The sequence below is a fragment of the Heterodontus francisci genome, chromosome 11 (assembly GCF_036365525.1).
Source record: "Heterodontus francisci isolate sHetFra1 chromosome 11, sHetFra1.hap1, whole genome shotgun sequence".
Taxonomy (NCBI): Eukaryota; Metazoa; Chordata; class Chondrichthyes; order Heterodontiformes; family Heterodontidae; genus Heterodontus; species Heterodontus francisci.
In genome coordinates this window covers 23977108-23997992 of record NC_090381.1, presented here as the reverse complement: position 1 = coordinate 23997992, position 20885 = coordinate 23977108, and the positions used below count along the sequence as shown (strand labels likewise).

General features: G+C 44.8%; 1 protein-coding gene across 1 annotated transcript in view; it reads left to right on the top strand.

Annotated features, from left to right (window-relative positions):
• Positions 1-20885, top strand: part of stk25b (serine/threonine kinase 25b) — a 122334-nt gene that overhangs the window by 78987 nt on the left and 22462 nt on the right. Inside the window, exons 4-8 of the mRNA XM_068041832.1 lie at positions 206-314; positions 1797-1954; positions 5656-5841; positions 12353-12498; positions 19400-19511. Coding sequence (XP_067897933.1) covers positions 206-314; positions 1797-1954; positions 5656-5841; positions 12353-12498; positions 19400-19511 — 711 coding nt within the window. The remainder of the gene's footprint in view (positions 1-205; positions 315-1796; positions 1955-5655; positions 5842-12352; positions 12499-19399; positions 19512-20885) is intronic.

The window sequence follows — 20885 nt, the reverse complement described above, 5'->3', positions numbered from 1 at the left end:
GCTGGGTTAATGGCCAGCAGTCATGAATGACCGAGCTACCCTGGCCGATTCTTGCTTTCTGTAACCCTGGACCAGTTGAGATCAGCTAACTCAGTGCAGTCTAGCGTTTGAACCAAAGATCTTTCACGTCAATACAGCTCAGCTGCATGCGCTTTCTGGCCCATCAGGGGAGCTCTCTATTGCTAATGAACATTTGTCTTTGCAGCTGAAACCAGGCCCTCTGGAGGAGACTTACATTGCAACAATCCTACGGGAAATCCTTAAAGGCTTAGACTATCTACACTCGGAAAGGAAAATTCATCGAGACATTAAAGGTAAGAGGACCACAGGGATGAGATTTTCTAACGTGATGTTCTGTGGTAAGCAGGGCAGCAACCCTTCTTTGTTTTCGGATGATTATAACTTGCGTGTTTTGATTTCCAAATTACTGGTTAGAAGAGGGAGAAAGAGAGAGATAGACAGCACCAGAATCTTCCTGAAAGCAGGGAATTTGCAATATCAGGAATTCTTTCTGATGAAAGGATTGGGAAATGAAGACTCTTATATTGCTTTATCACAGCTTAAAATCCTTTAAAAATGACAGGGTATTGGTTTAATATTACATCTCTGAGAATGTACTGCACAGGCATGTGAACCTAGGTTATGTGTTCAAGTACTGAAGTGAGGCTTGAACCCAAACCACCCAAGTCAGGAGAGAATAATGACCAGCTGAGCAAAGAGAGGGGATAGACGCTTTTGCAAGAGGGAGTTGGGAAGAGGGAAAGGAACAAGAGAGAGAAACTCAGTTTTTTTGGGAATGAGAGACGCACCCTGTTGCTAGGGTGGGCCAACTTTGCTGCTGCCCATTTCCAGTTCCAGCCTCACCCCCACCTCTGATCCAACATGTACTGGCTGCATGCCTGACATTTTATAAAGACAAGAGAAAAAAATACTCATGGACTAGATCAGCAAGGGAGGTGTCCAGAGTGGATGGGGGAGGCATCCAGAGAAAGCTGAGCTTGAATTGCTTGACTGAGCAAAGTGGAGGAATGTTATGCAACACCTAACCTTGCGAAACCTGGCCCCAAAGTTTTTGACAATGAGACAAAAAGTGAAAAATGCTCTGTTCTTCATTCATGCATTCCTCACACATGGTTGGAATTTAACCACGCTTCATTAATTTTATCATTAAGATGCGCATTGTGACACCATGCTGAGCAAAGACTCATGATCTCCTACCCTGTCTTGTTTAAGCCCCTGAACCTGTACCAATTTATTTTTAACCTCTGAAGAATGTCTATTATTTGAAAAATAATGAAAACCTTACAAGGTAGTAATTTATCTTTCCCCAGCACAGAGATTCTTCAACTCAATGAGGACAAAATTAATCACTTTTTGTAGAAGTTCTTTTGTAAGGCATGGTGAATGAGTTTTACAGGCTTATCCTTACATGCCTGGATTTTAACAGGACAGGAACAGAAAAAGAAATGGTTACTGAACAGTTTTGATTGTTTATCTGTGTTTCTTTTTGTGATTCTTGTTTCCCTTGACTGACTTCTTGACTACAAATCTGGATGAATATATTCAGGTAAAATCCATCTGTTATAAAAGCCTGAAATCTTTAGTTCCTTTCCTTTCCCCACCCACACTTCAGTTATTTATGCCCTATAAGATCCTTTTCTTGGTTCATGCTTCGTTCCCAGCCTACGTCTAGATTGGTGCACACTCTCATTTTCACACATTATCTGAAGCAGAAGTAACATGGCTGCAATAGAAACCAGTTAGTTTTAATGTTCTGTTTTGCCATGTCTCCACAGCTGCTAATGTATTACTGTCAGAACAAGGCGACGTGAAGCTTGCAGACTTTGGGGTCGCTGGCCAATTGACAGATACACAGATAAAGAGGAACACTTTCGTGGGGACACCCTTCTGGATGGCACCAGAAGTCATCAAGCAGTCTGCATATGACTTCAAAGTGAGTGAGCAACTGTATGAGTTTGGTCTCTGCAGATTTGTGTTCCGTCTCTTCCTCCAGGTTCGCTCCTATTGCTGTTCATACGGAACCAAACACTCACCAGCAGCATGCGTGGAATGAAGAATACAGATTGGGCTTCAAAGACAACTAATGTCTGACACTCTGATTGACAGGATGTACCATTCCAAGAAGAACATTTGAATGGTGTTGGTTCCAATTCCTCAGTCTCCCTAACCCCACTTGGTGCTTTCATGGGATGCTCTGTTTAGGGGCCTGAGAATAAGGGGCCTGCTGAGATAGTGGTGGTTGTGGGGGTGAGGGGTGAAAGGGACTGATATAAGATGCATCCATTCTGAGACTTGAACCCACGACCTTTTGGTCTAGAAACAAGTTCTGCCTGACATCCTGGAGTAGTTTTACTTGGATTGGCATTTCCATGTGGAAACGGGGAAAGAGAGAAACCTGCAAATGTTTGTGTATTTCGGAAAGTCCAAGGCTTGAGAAAGGCAGTTTAGTCTGTCAGGTCAGTTCCAAAGTACAAAAAATATATGCCATTTTAATTTCATACCGTTCAGTTACTTACCTCACAAAATGTCCATTCATTGACTTTTACTTTTATTGGCACCAGTAACCCCTGTCCCCATCTGCCCTGAGAGCAGCCCATTTCCCACAGTCACCACCTTCTGTGTGATGTAATCAAATCTAAAATATTTACATTTCCTTCAGAGCTTATCTGATGCCCCCTTGTAGAGTTTGTCTGCTCCTGTTAGCATCCTAAAAACTTCAGTTTCCATAGCCCGTCCTTGTAGCCCAGGTGCCTAATCACGAATATCAAATTAGCCGCCCTTCACTATATCATCTGTAGATCACTGACTGGAATTTTGCAACACTATACTAATTCTCAGGCTCATTCCCTAAGTACTGCTGTTTCTATTACTGCCACCAGATTTTATATGGCCCGATTAATTTAGGAAAAAGTGCTTCACAGAAGTGTATGTTCTATATCCCTCTGCCGATACATGCTAACATCATCTTTGGTTTCTTCACTGTTACTCCATACTATGCTTAAGTGTTTAGCACTCTCTACCTGTAGCCCCAGACACATCTCCTTTGTTCTGTCCTGTAGACTATCGAAGCTTAACTTCTAGTTTTCTATTTGAATCCCTTCCCCAATCTCATTACTGCATTTAACCACACTAAATAATAATTGACTCTGGTAGGACCTACTTCAAGTCTGTCCGAATGCCTTATCTATTTTGTCTGCTTGTTTCTAGTTTGGTATGAATAAGTAAATAAGATTTTGCTGTTTCTGCAATTACCCCTTGAAAAAATAAATGAACCTACTAAAACAAATTGTGGAAGCAAAAATGAGTGAGCACATCATAATGAGCTGCATTGAAATCTTCAGATCTCCTGAAAAATGAGAACAAGCTCTGACGTTTTAACCTTTTAACCAAGGGTTTTAATCCAACTTAGTCGGGCGGCGCAGTGGTTAGCACCGCAGCCTCACAGCTCCAGGGACCCAGGTTTGATTCTGTGTACTGCCTGTGCCTGCAAGTTCTCCCTGTGATTGCGTGGGTTTCCGCTGGGTGCTCCGGTTTCCTCCCACAGCCAAAGACTTGCAGGTTGATAGGTAAATTGGCCATTGTAAATTGCCCCTAGTGTAGGTAGGTGGTAGGAGAATATGGGATTACTGTAGGGTTAGTATAAATGGGTGGTTGCTGGGCGGCACAGACTCGGTGGGCTGAAGGGCCTGTTTCAGTGCTGTATCTCTAAATAAAATTTAAAAATAAAAATAAAATCCAATCGGCAAATTTTACCAGGCCCTCAACGTCGGGGGTTGTGGCAGGCGGAAAATACCTCTGGGACAGCCCCGCCACTGGCCTCGACACCGGGAAGGCCCCACCCCATATTACCAGAGGTGACAGGGCCTCATGGCAGCGGCATCACAATTTACATATGTTAATAGAGTATAATTAATGAATTAATCACTTACCTGCTGCCGCCAACCAGCCCGCTGCAAAATTCCAGTCGATTGCTGGAACTCCCGTGCCTTTGGATCCCCATTCGAAGATCCGAGGCGGAACACTGGTTCGGAGGGGGGAGCAGGTAAGTTTTCAGGATTGGGTGGTGGGGAGCGGGGAACACTACTGCAATTGGTGGAGGGGATGATGGGAAGGGGTTGAAGGTAAAAGGTTATAAACTTTGCCGGGCAGCGGGAAGGTCGGGATCATAAAGTAAGTTTTTTTGGGGGGTAGAGGGCAATTAATAAATTATTTAGTCATTGGGGGAGGTGGGAGTGGGGATTGAAACTTTTATTAAATTTTTCACTTCAATTTTATAGGTTTTGTAACTTTAAAAATTTGAATTAAACTGAAGGACTGGAAGCCCTTTAAAAATGGCACCTGCGTGGTGGCACCAAATGCTGTTGCCGGGGACGGAGTGCCCACCCCCTCCCATGTCATTGGGGGGGGGTCCGTCCGTCCCAGCCATGTAAACGTGCCACTGTGCTAAATATTGCAGCGGCTCCACGGAATACATCTCGCGTGGCGCCCCGCCGCATTTGAAGCTCGCTGCTGGCGGTGAGCTGGAAAAATTCAGCCCCTAATGTTCTGAGGCCAAAATTATTTTATTTATATATTCTGTAACCTACATTTGTGTACAGCCTCTTCACATGTCACATCTATCATTGACCAAAAATGCAATCTCTGTTCATGCATGTGGCTGTTTCTCTCATCCCACCTCTCCTCTGCCTGATTGTGTGTATCTATGGTTCCATTTTTCTCTTTTCCTTTAACTATCTGTGGTGTGATCTCTCCCTCACTCTCTTGATCCCTGTGTCTGTGTTATTCATCTATCTGGCAGGTAATGTAATGGCTTTTAACTGGATCACTATAAAAGTTACTTTATTTTACTCTCTTTTTGCAGTTGGTTGAAACCAGTAGGTGACAAAGGAGTCTCAAAAGGGCCTCTCTCCACGAAAACATGGGTGCAGCTAAAACTGACCAAAAATACTGGAATTCAATCCTTCCCCACAATTAAACAGAAGCTGATTATTTTCTAGTAAATTATGAGAAAAGAGCAAAGATTTAGGAGAACAAAATGAACTCTCACCTTGTCGACTCAGGCTCGCAATCAGCAGTGTTTATGGCTTAGGTTTATTTGAAGGCAATAAGTAGAAAGGAATAGGAGCAGCAGCAAAAGAACGTCCTTCACAATCAGCAATGATTCTGTGCTGTGAGCTCAGTCTGAAAGCAGCAGTGTGTGGCTTTGGGTTTGACATCTGACAAATCTGCACCCATGTGGCAATTTAGTGACTGCAAGTCCAGAGTAGCATGGTCAGTAGATTTTGAATTCCCACACCATTGGGAGGCCTTGCATTCCTGTTCCTGCAAGACTTCCACAGCCTGGTGTCATTTTAAAAGCTGAGACAGTACCAGTTTTTAAAATACAAATTCAGCAACAAAAGTGAATTTGCAGCCTGACATTTTCTTGCTCCTCCAGCACTGTCACCTTGATAAGTAGAAAAATTTACCAAGAAGTATAAACTGATGCAGGTAACCAGAGTAATTCTGCTAACTTCAGATTTGCATTGTATCTTATGAGTTAATTTATAATGAGGCAAATGCAGGAGTTCTGTTGAAAACTTGGTGTTTGTATTTAGGATAGAGTTCCTCATTCTCTGACTTGTTTATTTTCAGGCAGATATCTGGTCCCTTGGAATAACTGCAATTGAATTAGCGAAGGGAGAACCCCCTAATTCAGAGTTACATCCTATGAGAGTTCTTTTCCTGATTCCTAAGAACAATCCCCCAACTCTGGAAGGAAACCACAGCAAGCCCTTCAAAGAGTTTGTAGAGGCCTGCCTAAACAAGGATCCCAAATTCGTAAGTAGAAGGGCATTGTTTTATAGGAAGATGTATGCATGGTTCAGAATTTCAGTGAGGCTGTTGCTGTCGCTTCAGTTGTAGGCATGCATTCTATTGGTCATACTTCTAGTGAGTTGTACAGAAAGAAAGAAATAACTTGTATCCATATAGCACCTTTCACGTCTTCAAGATGGCCCAAAGCACTTTACAGGCAGTGAATTACATTTGAAGTGTAATCACTGTGTAGTGATATGTGGGAGACAATTTGCACGCACCAAGCTCCAACGTGAGGTGAATGACCAGGTAATATGTTTTAGTAGCATTCATTGAGGGTTAAATGTTGATTAAGATATGGGGAGAGATTGTCTGCTGTTCTTCGAATAATGCTGTGAGAGCCTTTACATCCACCAGAGAAGGAAGACCATTCAAGCAGACTCAGTTTAAGACAGCGTATCCAGCAATGTGGCACGCTCTCAACATGACACTGAAGTATCAGCCTAGATTATGTGTAGATGAGTGAGGCTTGAACCCACAACCTTCTGACTCCGAGGCAAGGGTGCTACTGCTGAGCCAAGGCTGACACAAGGAGGCGTTAAACAGAGGGTTTAAATAAAGAAGCGGCTATACAGCCACCTTGAAATTGAGGGAATGATGAAAGAGTAGTCTGTGATCAGCAGTGATGCAGAGATTGTGCATATAAAGAAGTGTATTCCAGCAAAAGTTTTTGAATGAAATGTGAAGAAAGCTGCTTGTTAAATGAGCAAATAATCTTTCTTTAAAGGGGATGTGGATTGTCTTCAAAAAATGAGGGAGGGGCAATAGGTCAAAGGCAACTATTCATCAAAGTTGAATTTACTTGGTCTTGAGAGGTTATTTTTCTATCCATTTCTCCTATCCTCTACTGATGATTGGTTTGGTTCTACAAGTACTGGCAGCTGTCCAGTTCCTTCCTAAGAGAATCCTCATCTCACCCAGGCCCATGCATGTGTGCTTTCCAATAGGAGTTACTGGATAGGAATGAGGAGCAGGGATCTGTTTCTGTGACCCCTAACCTCCATGCCTTCCCCCCCCCCCCCCCCCCCAAAACCACACGCTTCCCAGCACAGGTACGCTACAATGTACCAGCTATTTTGGCCTGGTTCTTGCATGGCTTGGTATTGCACCAGATAGTGTCTTTATATATAAGATCTGAAAGGAAGCAATTGGAGGTCTTGTGGAAGCTGTGTATTATGATGGTAGGGAATAGTAGGACTTGGTTGTTACCCATTGCATTTAGGTCCCTCAGACTGTGCAGAGCCCAATCAGTTTCTTCTGATTGTGAACAGATCCTGTCTACTGTTGGATGTTGAAAGGTAGTCTGCTGCACCACCAGATATCCTATTTTTTTTTGTAAATGGCTCAGGTTGTGTGGTTAAGCAACCATCATCCATAAATGAGGTCAAAGAAAACAGTTAGCAAGCCAAAAGAAAAAAGCCTTAAATGAATGCAAGGAAATGTGGGAGACTGGGAGAGCTATAAAAAGCAAGAGATGCAAAGAAAGTAGTAAGAGGTGCAAAAAGGTAATATGAACAAAAAACTGCTAAACATATTAAAGCTAGCAGAAAAGCTTTGTATAAATATATAGAAGAACGAGAGTGGTAAAGGGATATATGGACCCATTAAAGACGCTTGCAGGTGAGACTAATGGACAGTAAGGAAATGGTCGAATGTTAAATGAGTCCATTGTATCCATTTTCAGAGTGGAGGAAGAGGATAAAATATCAGTGTACAAGGGGACCTAAAAATAATTGAAGTGGAGAATCTTAGTGGATTTAATACAAATCAAAAAGAAATGGAGAAAAGAATGGATCTTAAGATAGACAAACCACCTGATGGTTTCCTCCCCGGGGTATAAAAAGAAGAAATTGCAGATGGTTTAGTCGCCACTTTTCAAAACTCTGTAGATTTAGAATTGTGCCTTTTGGAATGGAAAATTGCAAATACCACTTTTTAATAAAGGTAGGAGGAAGAAACCAGGTAGCTACAGACCTGTCAGTTTAACATGAATTGTAGGAAAATTACTGGAATCTATCATCAGGGACATGGGCTAAGAACATGTCCAAGTATTAACCGATTGAAGAGAGTCAGAATGAATTTGTTAATGGTGGGTCTTGTCTAACTAATCTGCTTGATTTATTTTGAGAAAGTTACTAACGGGTTGATAGGGATATGTCTATGGAAGTTGACTATATGGATTTCCAAAAGGCATTTGATAAGGTTCCGCACACGTGATTATCAGAAATTAATTAGGTTTTGCTTCAGCGGAAGTTATCTGTCAATGGTGAGTGTTTTGCTGTGGTTTGGAGGCTCTGGAACAGCTGCCAGACTGATCCAAAGTTGGAGCCCCAAGAAAATGAAGGAAGTTCTGCAGAACATATAGTTCCATCACCATGAACTGTGCAAATCTCTAAAGTAATAAAAATTATAATCTGTTAGCAATGGTGTGGGCTGTGGTGTCTAGCAGGCTATTTGAAATGGGAAATGGATTAGATGCAAGACATATATATAGTGTGTTCACTGTAATTCCCAGCAGAGCCAGAATTGCCCCCTTACCCCCTCTACTTCTCCACACCCACCACAACTAATACTCATCACCCCGCCAACCCTCATAACAGGGTATCCCTCCCTCTCTCCCTCGCTAGTGATTAGTCTCTTTTTATTCCCTCTCACTCTCTCTTCCTCCTCTCTTTCCATTTTATATATCAGATATGGACTGCCTCATGTGCAACTGTTGCCGATATATACTGGAGCCATTACACAAGGCCGTTTAATGTTGCGGGGGGGGGGGGATGGTTTGAGCAGCTGGTTCATTAAGTATCTTGAAGTCATCGCCCAGTGTCCAGAATGTTTGTAGAAGGACAGGTGATGTTGTTGCAACAAAGTGTGTGCATTTTTTTTAAGGCCGCGTTTGCTGACAACGCAACCACTAGGTGTGCAGTACGTGCACATGTACAAATGCAGGCTCTTCAACTGGAATGTCAGTGTCTGCAACGTTCAGGCAGCTGCCAGGATTAAAGATGGCGCTGCTCAATTTATCACAGGAATGCTTATGGCTAGATCGTTATAGCAAACTAACCTTACATTAAGTTGGATGGAAGCCCAGTAATATGCTACTGTGTAGTTATCGGTATTCACCGAGGAGAGGGACATGATGGATGTTGAGGTTAGGGACAGATGTTTGATTACTCTAGGTCAAGTCGGCATAAGGAGGGAGGAAGTGTTGGGTATTCTAAAAGGCATTAAGGTGGACAAGTCCCCAGGTCCGGATGGGATCTATCCCAGGTTACTGTGGGAAGCGAATGAGGAAATAGTTTTGGCCTTAACAGATATCTTTGCAACATCCTTAAACACGGGTGAGGTCCCGGAGGACTGGAGAATTGCTAATGTTGTCCCCTTGTTTAAGAAGGGTAGCAGGGATAATCCAGGTAATTATAGACCGGTGAGCCTGACGTCAGTGGTAGGGAAGCTGCTGGAGAAGATACTGAGGGATAGGATCTATTCCCGTTTGGAAGAAAATGGGCTTATCAGTGATAGGCAACATGGTTTTGTGCAGGGAAGGTCATGTCTTACCAACTTAATAGAATTCTTTGAGGAAGTGACAAAGTTGATTGATGAGGGAAGGGCTGTAGATGTCATATACATGGACTTCAGTAAGGCGTTTGATAAGGTTCCCCATGGTAGGCTGATGGAGAAAGTGAAGGCGCATGGGGTCCAAGGTGTACTAGCTAGATGGATAAAGAACTGGCTGGGCAACAGGAGACAGAGAGTAGTAGTGGAAGGGAGTTTCTCAAAATGGAGACGTGTGACCAGTGGTGTTCCACAGGGATCCGTGCTGGGACCACTGTTGTTTGTGATATACATAAATGATTTGGAGGAAAGTATAGGTGGTCTGATTAGCAAGTTTGCAGACGACACTAAGATTGGTGGAGTAGCAGATAGTGAAGGGGACTGTCAGAGAATACAGCAGAATATAGATAGATTGGAGAGTTGGGCAGAGAAATGGCAGATGGAGTTCAATCTAGGCAAATGCGAGGTGATGCATTTTGGAAGATCCAATTCAAGAGTGAACTATACAATAAATGGAAAAATCCTGGGGAAAATTGATGTACAGAGAGATTTGGGTGTTCAGGTCCATTGTTCCCTGAAGGTGGCAACACAGGTCAATAGAGTGGTCAAGAAGGCATACGGCATGCTTTCCTTCATCGGACGGGGTATTGAGTACAAGAGTTGGCAGGTCATGTTACAGTTGTATAAGACTTTGGTTCGGCCACATTTGGAATACTGCGTGCAGTTCTGGTCGCCACATTACCAAAAGGATGTAGATGCTTTGGAGAGGGTGCAGAGGAGGTTCACCAGAATGTTGCCTGGTATGGAGGGCGCTAGCTATGAAGAGAGGTTGAGTAGATTAGGATTATTTTCATTAGAAAGACGGAGGTTGAGGGGGGACCTGATTGAGGTGTACAAAATCATGAGAGGTATAGACAGGGTGGATAGCAAGAAGCTTTTTCCCAGAGTGGGGGATTCAATTACTAGGGGTCATGAGTTCAAAGTGAAAGGGGAAAAGTTTAGGGGGGATATGCGTGGAAAATTCTTTACGCAGAGGGTGGTGGGTGCCTGGAACGCGTTGCCAGCAGAGGTGGTAGACGCGGGCACGATAGCATCTTTTAAGATGTATCTAGACAGATACATGAATGGGCAGGAAGCAAAGAGATACAGACCCTTAGAAAATAGGCGACATGTTTAGATAGAGGATCTGGATCGGCGCAGGCTTGGAGGGCCAAAGGGCCTGTTCCTGTGCTGTAATTTTCTTTGTTCTTTTGTTCCTGCCCCACTGGCCGATCTCCCTCCTCGGCAACTCGCTTTCTCCCCCTCCTCCCCACCTGCCGCTCGCTGCTCCCGCCCACTTCCCTGGCTGATTGTACCCTGCTCACGCCACCCTGCTCTCTGGCTGCTTGCTCCCTGCCCTCGCCCCCCCATCTGCTAGCTCTAAGCCGCACCGCTTCCCTCCTCTCGTCCACTCGCTCACATGTTTCATCAGTCTCCATTCTCCGCCCGAAGAAGCAAGGTGGGCTGCAAGGCGTGACGGGGAGACGTAGAAGCCAAGAGGAAGGAAGCAGCACAGTCTAGAACTAGCGATTGGGGGAGTGGGTGCGAGGGGAAGCGAGGAATGAGCAGCTGGAGAGCAGGGTGGCGCGAAATGAGGAGAGGGGAACAATCGGGTAGGGAAGTGAGGGGGAGCAGTGAGGTCTGGAGCGAGTGGCTGAGGGGAGGAAGTGTTGAGGTCTGAAGCGAGTTGCCGAGGGGGGAAAGCAGCCAGTGGGGAGGGAGCGAGTGACGGGGATCGAGTTCCGCCTCAAAGTCTGCCATTCAGCTGCTTCCTGCAGCTGAGTGAGGGGCTAGATACCCGATGGCGCTTTATCGCGCATGCGCAAAGATGGACCAGGCACGGGTAGGCCATGACGTTGGTGCTGCGCGATGACGTCCTCCTGCGTATGCGCCACTTAGTCCTGGCAAGATGTAGCTGCGCATGTGCGCAGCTTGGAGCACACTGATGACGTCAGTGAGCATCTGCATTGTCAGGAATCACTTTGTTTTTTTAATGTGAATAATGTTATTTTGAAGAGGTATACAGTGTGGTGGGCAAGGGAATGGTCGATGTATCTGAGAGTTTTTTCTTCTGGAATGTGATTGGTTGGAGAATTTTTACATAATATAATTGGTGCATTGAAAAGGTAGAAAGTAACCAAATTAGCAAGGAGAAAAACTCAGACTGAACCTGTAAGGAAGAGGCGAATTGACAGACATGATTATCATGATTTTGAGAACAGACTTGACGCACACTCTTTTTTCTAAATGTGCATACAAGTCTTGCATCTAATTTCACGTTTGTCAAACTTCAGATTCATAGAGAGATACAGCACCGAGATGACGTACTTGAAAGGGCCAAAAATATATAACAAAGAGGAAAAAAAAGTCATTTCCTGCTTGTTTTTCCAGATCTTGATAAACTAGCCTTTTCCTGAAAGTGGGAGCATTTGACCCCAGACTGTGCCTATTTAGATCACTTCTCCACAGACAATATCTGTTAAAGGGACAGGTTGCATTAAACACTGTTCCATCTCACTAACAAAAGATCCAGACTGTATCAGTGACCCTGCAGGGAGTCAGATAGTGTGTCCATATGTTAGAGGTCATATGGGGAGTCCTCTGAACAAAATTATTGTCTGTGGACATTCTCTCCCCTTCAAGAATATGTTTCAAGGGTGAAACTGAGACACACATCATAAGTAGCATTGAACTTCGAGCAAAAACGTTCTGGGGTTGCAGTAAGCAGAAAAGAAAGTATGTTCTGAACAACAGAAACTGAGACTTGAATGTGGAAAACCAGTCGGGTGGAGAGAGAATATTGTAAGTGATAATTGATCAAGAAGATTAAAAAGATCCCGTGGGACTGTAAAACTTTAGCAGCTTCTGTTTCTTCAAATCCTAGAGACCAACAGCAAAGGAGCTTCTGAAACACAAATATATCCAGCGCTACACGAAGAAAACCTCCTATCTAACGGAGCTGATCGACCGCTACAAGCGCTGGAAGTCTGAGGGTCATGGCGAGGAGTCTAGCTCTGAAGACTCAGACCTGTAAGTATGCTTGGTTCCTGGGGTGAAGGGATGGAGGCAGGATCACCCTGACTGACCCTGATACCGTACAATTGGAATGGGGTGGACTATTATTCAGTCCCACCTGAAAGTGCTATCGCTGTTCAGGAATACTTTATCTTTTCAAGGTACATTTGCTTTGCTTTAATTCCCCTTTCTGGTCACATTTCATTATCTGGACAATTATATTTTATACAATTCTGCAATTGTTCCTTTTGTTTCAGAGTGTTGGTTTAGATATTTTAAAAAATAATTCTTATAAGTCTCAGTGCAAACTGTGTTGCAGTCTGCAACATGCTCATCTCTACCCCTGTAAACACATGACAAACCTGCAGAATGGGCATGTAAATGACAACTGAATTTTAATACAGTTAAATGCAAGGTGGTACGATTTGGGAAGAGAAATGGCTATGCTTGCTGACAATGCGGCCACTAAGTGGCGTAGGACTGGAACATGCACAAATGCAGCCTCTTCAACAGAAACGTCACTATCTGCGACATCTCGGGCAGCTGCCAGTAATAAAGATGGCCCTGCTCAATTTGACACAAAAAAAGCAAATTGAACCCAAACCCCGTCAATCGCCTCCTCTATCTCTCACAACATTACCCGCTCCCTCCCGCAATCGCCATCGCAATCACCACATTCAGTACGCTGCTGCCTCCCATGTCCATCTGCTCGTACTTACCTCTCACCATTACCTCCCGCCGCTCCCGACTGTTTGACGTTGCCTGCCGCTCGCTTCTCATCTCGCTGCTTCCCCCCCCCTTGCCTCTCACACCCTGCTCCCCCCACCCCCACCACTTCTCCGGGCAGCTGGGTTGGGGGGTGGGGAGGAAGCGGGAGTAAGGCGAGGAGCAAGCGGCGAGCAGTAGGAATCGGGAGAGAATGGCAGATGGAGCAGCGAGCAGTCAGGCCCGAGAGGGCGTGGCAGGATGGAGCAGCAAGCAGCAGGAGGGAACAGCAAGGAGATGTGGGTGGGAGCAGGAAACAATGTGGTGATTGAGGCGGCGATCGCAGCTGTTGAGGAGTGAGGCAACGCTCGGACACATTATGTCTGAGACCATTATATGGTGACGTCTGTGCCTGCTCTGCACATGTTCTGCATTGTCAGGAGATCTTGTAAGAGGAATAAAGAGGTCACCTATTTTTTGGAAAATAAGAGTCTAAATTGGATTGAGGAGCAAAGGAATCTAGGGGTACAGATATACAATTCATTAGAGGTAGCAAAAAAAGGTTAACAAGGTCATAAAAAATGCATTTCCAGAGCAATTGAATTGAAAAGCAGGGAAATTATATTAAACTTACATAGAACATGATTAGACCACACTTTGAATACTATGCACAGTTCTGGTCTCCATATTATAAAAAGCATTTAGAGGCACTAGTGATGGTGCAAAAAAGATTTACAAGAATTTTACCAGATTGAGAGATTATAACAATCAGAAAAGACTGAACAGGCTAGGGCTCTTATTCTAGAATGCTGTTGCTAATTGTGCTGGCACCATCAGACTGTTGATCCAGACCACTCAAATCTTAATTCCTTTTTTTTTAAAAACAAGGACTCTGTCTGCATCGCCACTTTTTTCTTTTCCTAGTGACCTATTGTAGACATATTACCACTCACGGATAATCTATGCTACTCTTTGCCTTATGTAATCCTGAAGCTGGGAATGTCTAGGTTTTGGTTTTTTTAAACAGTCTGTTACTGTTTAATGCACCTGGCATTCTTTATTCTAGATGCTAACCTTTTTTCATTACACAGTTTTCCATCCATTTAAGTTATTTTCTGCACATGTAAGAAGAATGCGATGAGTGTGAATGAGCACGGGAGTTGGTTCTCTAACTCTCCTAGTGATTCAGTAGGCAAAGGCAGCACCATATGTAATATTGAGCCGAATACACCAGAAATGTCCCAGTCTGCTGTATTTATTGAACTCAGCTGGGTGACAAATGGTCACAACTAGACAAAAGAAGGTGGTTATAAATTAAATGAATTCTGATTCTTGTGTAATAAAAGCAAAATACTGCGGATGCTGGAAATCCGAAATAAAAACAAGAAATGCTGGAAATACTCAGCAGGTCTGGCAGCATCTGTGGAGAGAGAAGCAGAGTTAACGTTTCAGGTCAGTGACCCTTCTTCAGAACACTCTGATTCTTGTGTCCTGACTAGTGCAATAATTCCTGCTGGAAAAAAGGATGTGGGAGGAAGCTGAATAAGGCCAGGATTTTACTTGACCTGTGATGTCTTTACCCCCATCCCCTGAAATGGGTTAGCTGGCTTGTTGATGCTGCCAAGTTTTACACATGAAGAATGTCCACTTGGGAAAAGCCTTGGGAGGTGATGAATAACTGTGGGACCAATAGATGGGTGACCGCCAGAAGGGGCACGCAGTCAGTGCAGGAATCCCCTGTGGCTATCCCCCTCTCTAACAAGTATACTGTTTTGGATACTGTTGGGGGCGATGGCCTATCAGGGGAAAACAGCAGCAGCCACAGCAGTGGCACCACAGCTGGCACTGTTGTTCAGCAGGGAGGGACAAAGTGCAGAAGAGCATTAGTTATAAGGGACTCTATAGTCAGGGGCACAGATAGGCGCTTCTGTGGACGTGAAAGAGACTCCAGGATGGTATATTGCCTCCCTGGTGCCAGGGTCAAGGATGTCTCTGAACGGACAGGGGGAATTCTGAAGGGGGAGGGTGAACAGCCAGAGGTTGTGGTACACATCGGTACCAACGACATAGGCAGGAAGAGTGATGAGGTCCTGCAGGGGGAGTTGAGGGAGTTAGGTAGAAAGTTAAAAAACAGGACCTCCAGGGTTACAATCTCGGGATTACTCCCTGTGCCACGTGCCAGTGAGGCTAGAAATAGGAAGATAGTGCAGCTAAACACGTGGCTGAACAGCTGGTGTAGAAGGAAGGGTTTCAGATATCTGGACCATTGGGATCTCTTCAGGGACAGAAGGACGGGTTGCATCTAAACTGGAGGGGCACAAATATCCTGGCTGTGAGGTTTGCTAGTGTCACTCGGGAGGGTTTAAACTAGTGTGGCAGGTGGGTGGGAACCAGAGCAGTAGGACAGCAAGTGAAATAAATGAAGGGGAACTAGTAAATAAGGCCAGTAAGACTAAGAGGAAGAGCAGGCAGGGAGATGTAGCGGAGAACAGCGGGACTGGTGGTCTGAAGTGCATTTGTTTCAATGCAAGAAGTATAACAGGTAAGGCAGATGAACTTAGAGCTTGGATTAGTACTTGGAACTATGATGTTGTTGCTATTACAGAGACTTGGTTGAGGGAAGGACAGGATTGGCAGCTAAATGTTCTGGTATTTAGAAGCTTCAGGCGGGATAGAGGGGGATGTAAAAGGGGTGGAGTAGTTGCATTACTGGTTAAGGAGAATATCACAGCTGTACTGCGGGAGAACACCTCGGAGGGGTCATGCAGCGAGGCAATATGGGTGGAGCTCAGGAATAGGAAGGGTGCAGTCACGATGTTGGGGGTTTTCTACAGGCCTCCCAACAGCCAGTGGGAGGTAGAGGAGCAGATATGTGGACAGATTTTGGGAAGATGTCAAGGGAACAGGGTTATAGTGGTGGGTGATTTTAACTTCCCCTATATTGTCTGGGACTCATTTAGTGCTAGGGGCTTGGATGGGGCAGAATTTGTAAGGAGCATCCAGGAGGGCTTCTTGAAACAATATGTAGATAGTCGAAATGGGATGGGGCCATACTGGACCTGGTATTGGGGAATGAGCCCGGCCAGGTGGTCGAAGTTTCAGTAGGGGAGCATTTTGGGAACAGTGACCATAATTCCATAAGTTTTAAGGTACTTGTGGATAAGGATAAGAGTAGTCCTCGGGTGAAGGTGCTAAATTGGGGGAAGGCTAATTATAACAATATTAGGCAGGAACTGAAGGATTTAGATTGGGGGCGGCTGTTTGAGGGTAAATCAACATCTGACATGTGGGAGTCTTTCAAACGTCAGTTGATTAGAATCCAGGACCGGCATGTGCCTGTGAGGAAGAAGGATAAGTTTGGCAAGTTTCGGGAACCTTGGATAACGCGGGATATTGTGAGCCTAGTCAAAAAGAAAAAGGAAGCATTCGTAAGGGCTGGAAGGCTAGGAACAGACGAATCCCCTGAGGAATATAAAGACAGTCGGAAGGAACTTAAGCAAGGAGTCAGGAGGGCTAAAAGGGGTCATGAAAAGTCATTGGCAAACAGGATTAAGGAAAATCCAAGGCTTTTTATACATATATAAAGAGCAAGAGGGTAACCAGGGAAAGTATTGGCCCACTCAAGGACAGAGAAGGGAATCTATGTGTGGAGCCAGAGGAAATGGGCGAGGTACTAAATGAGTACTTTGCATCAGCATTCACCAAAGAGAAGGACTTGGTGGATGATGAGCCGAGGGAAGGGAGGGTAGATAGTCTCAGTCATCTCATTATCAAAAAAGAGGAGGTGTTGGCTGTCTTGCAAAGCATTAAGGTAGATAAGTCCCCAGGGTCTGATGGGATCTACCCCAGAATACTGAGGGAGGCAAGGGAAGAAATTGCTGGGGACTTGACAGAAATTTTTGCATCCTCATTGGCTACAGGTCCCAGAGGATTGGAGAATAGCCAATGTTGTTCCTTTGTTTAAGAAGGGTAGCAAGGATAATCCAGGAAATTATAGGCCGGTGAGCCTTACGTCAGTGGTAGGGAAATTATTGGAGAGGATTCTTCGGGACAGGATTTACTTCCATTTGGAAACAAACAAACTTATTAGCGAGAGACGGCATAGTTTTGTGAAGGGGAGGTCGTGTCTCACTAATTTGATTGAGTTTTTTGAGGAAGTGACGAAGATGATTGATGAAGGAAGGGCAGTGGATGTTATCTATATGGACTTCAGTAAAGCATTTGACAAGGTCCCTCATGGCAGACTGGTACAAAAGGTGAAGTCACACGGGATCAGAGGTGAGCTGGCAAGATGGATACAGAACTGGCTCTGTCATAGAAGACAGAGGGTAGCAGTGGATGGGTGCTTTTCTGAATGGAGGGATGTGACTAGTGGTGTTCTGCAGGGATCAGTGCTGGGACCTTTGCTGTTTGTAGTATATATAAATGATTTGGAGGAAAATGTAGCTGGTCTGATTAGTAAGTTTGCGGACGACGCAAAGGTTGGTGGAGTTGCGGATAATGATGAGGATTGTCAGAGGATGCAACAGGATATAGATCGGTTGGAGACTTGGGCGGAGAAATGGCAGGTGGAGTTTAGTCCAGACATATGTGAGGTAATGCATTTTGGAAGGTCTAATGCAGGTGGGAAGTATACAGTAAATGGCAGAACCCTTAGGAGTATCGACAGGCAGAGAAATCTGGGCGTACAGGTCCACAGGTCACAAAGTGGCAACGCAGGTGGATAAGGTAGTCAAGAAGGCATACAGCATGCTTGCCTTCATCGGTCGGGGCATAGAGTATAAAAATAGGCAAGTCATGCTGCAGCTGTACATAACTTTAGTTAGGCCATACTTAGAATATTGCGTGCAATTCTGCTCACCACACTACCAGAAGGATGTGGCGACTTTGGAGAGGGTACAGAAGAGGTTTACCAGGATGTTGCCTGGTCTGGAGGGCATTAGCTATGAGAAGAGGTTGGATAAACTCGGATTGTTTTCACTGGATCGACGGAGGTGGAGGGGCGACATGATAGAGGTTTACAAAGTTCTAAGCGGCATGGACAGAGTGGATAGTCAGAAGCTTTTTCCCAGGGTGGAAGAGTCAGTTACTAGGGCTCATAGGTTTAAGGTGAGAGGGGCAAAGTTTGGAGGGGATGTGCGAGGCAAGTTCTTTACACAGAGGGTGGTAAGTGCCTGGAACTTGTTGCCGGGGGAGGTGGTGGAAGCAGGTACCATAGAGACATTTAAGAGGCATCTTGACAAATACATGAATAGGATGGGAATAGAGGAATACGGACCCCGGAAGTGCAGAAGGTTTTAGTTTCGGCAGTCATCAAGATCGGCGCAGGCTTGGAGGGCCAAATGGCCTGTTCCTGTGCTGTACTGTTCTTTGTTCAAACACTGGCTTTGGGAGAGGGTGGGAGAGGGTTTGTGGAGGCAAGAAAATTAAGAGTGTGTTTGGGAGGGAAAAGATGCCCTTGGCAAGATGAAGGCTAGCTATGCTGCTGCAACCACTAGCAAGCTTCCATGTATACTGTTCTCACTGTAGTAGATTGATGTTCATTCCATTTCTGGCATTACTGCTGTGAACACATTCTTTTTGTCCATTTCCTTCACTTCTTTTCCCCTTCCCTCCACCAAAATGTGGTGCCTTCCTTATTAAAGGACAGTTCCTGTGTCCAGGAATCCATTCTTTCTCCATAAGCATGGACAGTGAGTGTTGGCAGGCTGTCCGGTTGTGAAGGACATCGCAGCTAAATCTCGTCCCATCCTCACCCACAGCAACAGTTGTACTACCAAGGACTGAACAGCAATCAGGCATTTCTGATACTCTTTCCCTAACTGCAGGGTTCTGTGGCAAATTGTACAGCCTGCACCACTGCTTGAGCTACCATCAGCTAACTCACCATGGGCCTGGGATTGCAACTGGGAGCTTGCTGGTGTTTCTGATCCAGAGGCGGTGACTTGGCCATGTGACTTTAAAAGTTCCAATGAGTGCTATCATGTCCTTAATTACCTTTGGTATGAAGTGGGACCTTGGCCAAGGGCTGCTGTTCGATACTAGGGAGTTGGTTCAGAGACAAAGCAGCTTTCTTTACGGGGATGTGGAGGGAAAAGTAGGGATTTGTGTGAATGACTAGAAATAACTAAGCTAATCTATAAATGAGAACCGAAGAGCCCTGTGTGGGTGGATCCGAGTATATTTATCAGGACCCACTATCTGTTTGCAGGGAAGCTGATGCAGATGAACGGGATCAGTGCCCAGTTTGGACATTCCCCACTGTACGTCCCAGCACCTTAAGCAAGCTTCAGAATGGAATGCCTGTGCAGAGTTCACAAAAGGTGAGTCTGTGCACTTGTCTACTTCCAGCACCGTCTCACTGGCATTGTTGTAATAAGCAGTCCAGGCAGTTCCTAGCAGTGATGCACTCTTTGTTATGAGGACTTGCAGGGTAGAATGTAATGGGTGCGCTGTAATCTGCTTTGTAGCATCCCTGTACTCCGATTGCTGTAATGGAATGAATTGTAATGAAGTGCATTTTCATCTTTAGCAAAGCACAGAGGGGAAAATCAGGCAGACTCCATTACAGAGGTGAAATCCTTCCTGCCTGATTTCCCACTTTGCTTTATACCCAGGTGCCAAAGACAAAAATCTATCTATATATGTGCTGCAACATGAAAATATGTAACTGAATAGCCCATTTCGCACATGTTGAATGAGTCACCTTTTCATGACCATATTTTGTAGCAGTTACTGTAAAGATTTTCATAAATTCCATCTCCTCTCCTCTGTTTATAATGGCCACTGGACATAGACGCCTTATTTACAAACTGATGTGACTAGTAGAGCTTTTAATGTAGTAATTAGAAGCATAATTAGACTAAAATGGACACAAAACTAAAAGTTTGGCCAAAGATGTTGGTTTTAAAAAATAGTCTTAAAGGCAGAGAGAAAGGTGGAAGAGCTTAGAGAAGGAATTTCAAAGCATGGGTCCTAGACCCCAGAAGACATGGCTACAAAGGGAAAGGTCTGAGGGATGGAGCGTTCTGGGGTGGAGTGGGGACATTGGAATAGGTTGTAGAAATATGGAAGAGAAAGGCAATGAAGTCACTTAAACATCAAGATGTGAATTTTTAATTGGAGGCATTGGGGACCAAGAGCCAGTGTAGATCAGTGAAGACACAGGTGATGGGTGAGCATAACTTGGTGAAGGATTAAATATTGGCATTCTGGCAGCAGTATTTTGCATGTACTGAAGTTTAGAGAGTGTGCAGGACAGACCAGGTCAGGAGAGCATTGGAATAATCGAGGCTGAAACTGACAAAGGCATGGATGAGAATTTCAGCAGCAGATTAGCTGAGGCTGAGGTAAGGACAGAGGCGATCGATGTTACAGAGGTGGTCTCGGTAATGGAGAGGATATGGGGTCAGAATCTCAGCTCAGAGTGGAATAGGATGTTGTGGTTGCAAACAGTTTAGTTCAACCAGAAGCAGTGGCCAGGGAGAAGGAATGGAATCAGTGGCGAATGGGGGGCTTCTTTGTTACCAATGTTTAACTGGAGATAATTGTAGCTCACTCAAAACTGGATGTTGGAAGAGGAGTCTGTTATCACAAAGTGGAGCTGTTGAGAGAAATGATGGAGAGACAGAACTCTGTTGTCAGCATGCATGTGGAAGCTGGCCACATTTCATTGGATGGTGTTGCCAAGGGACAGC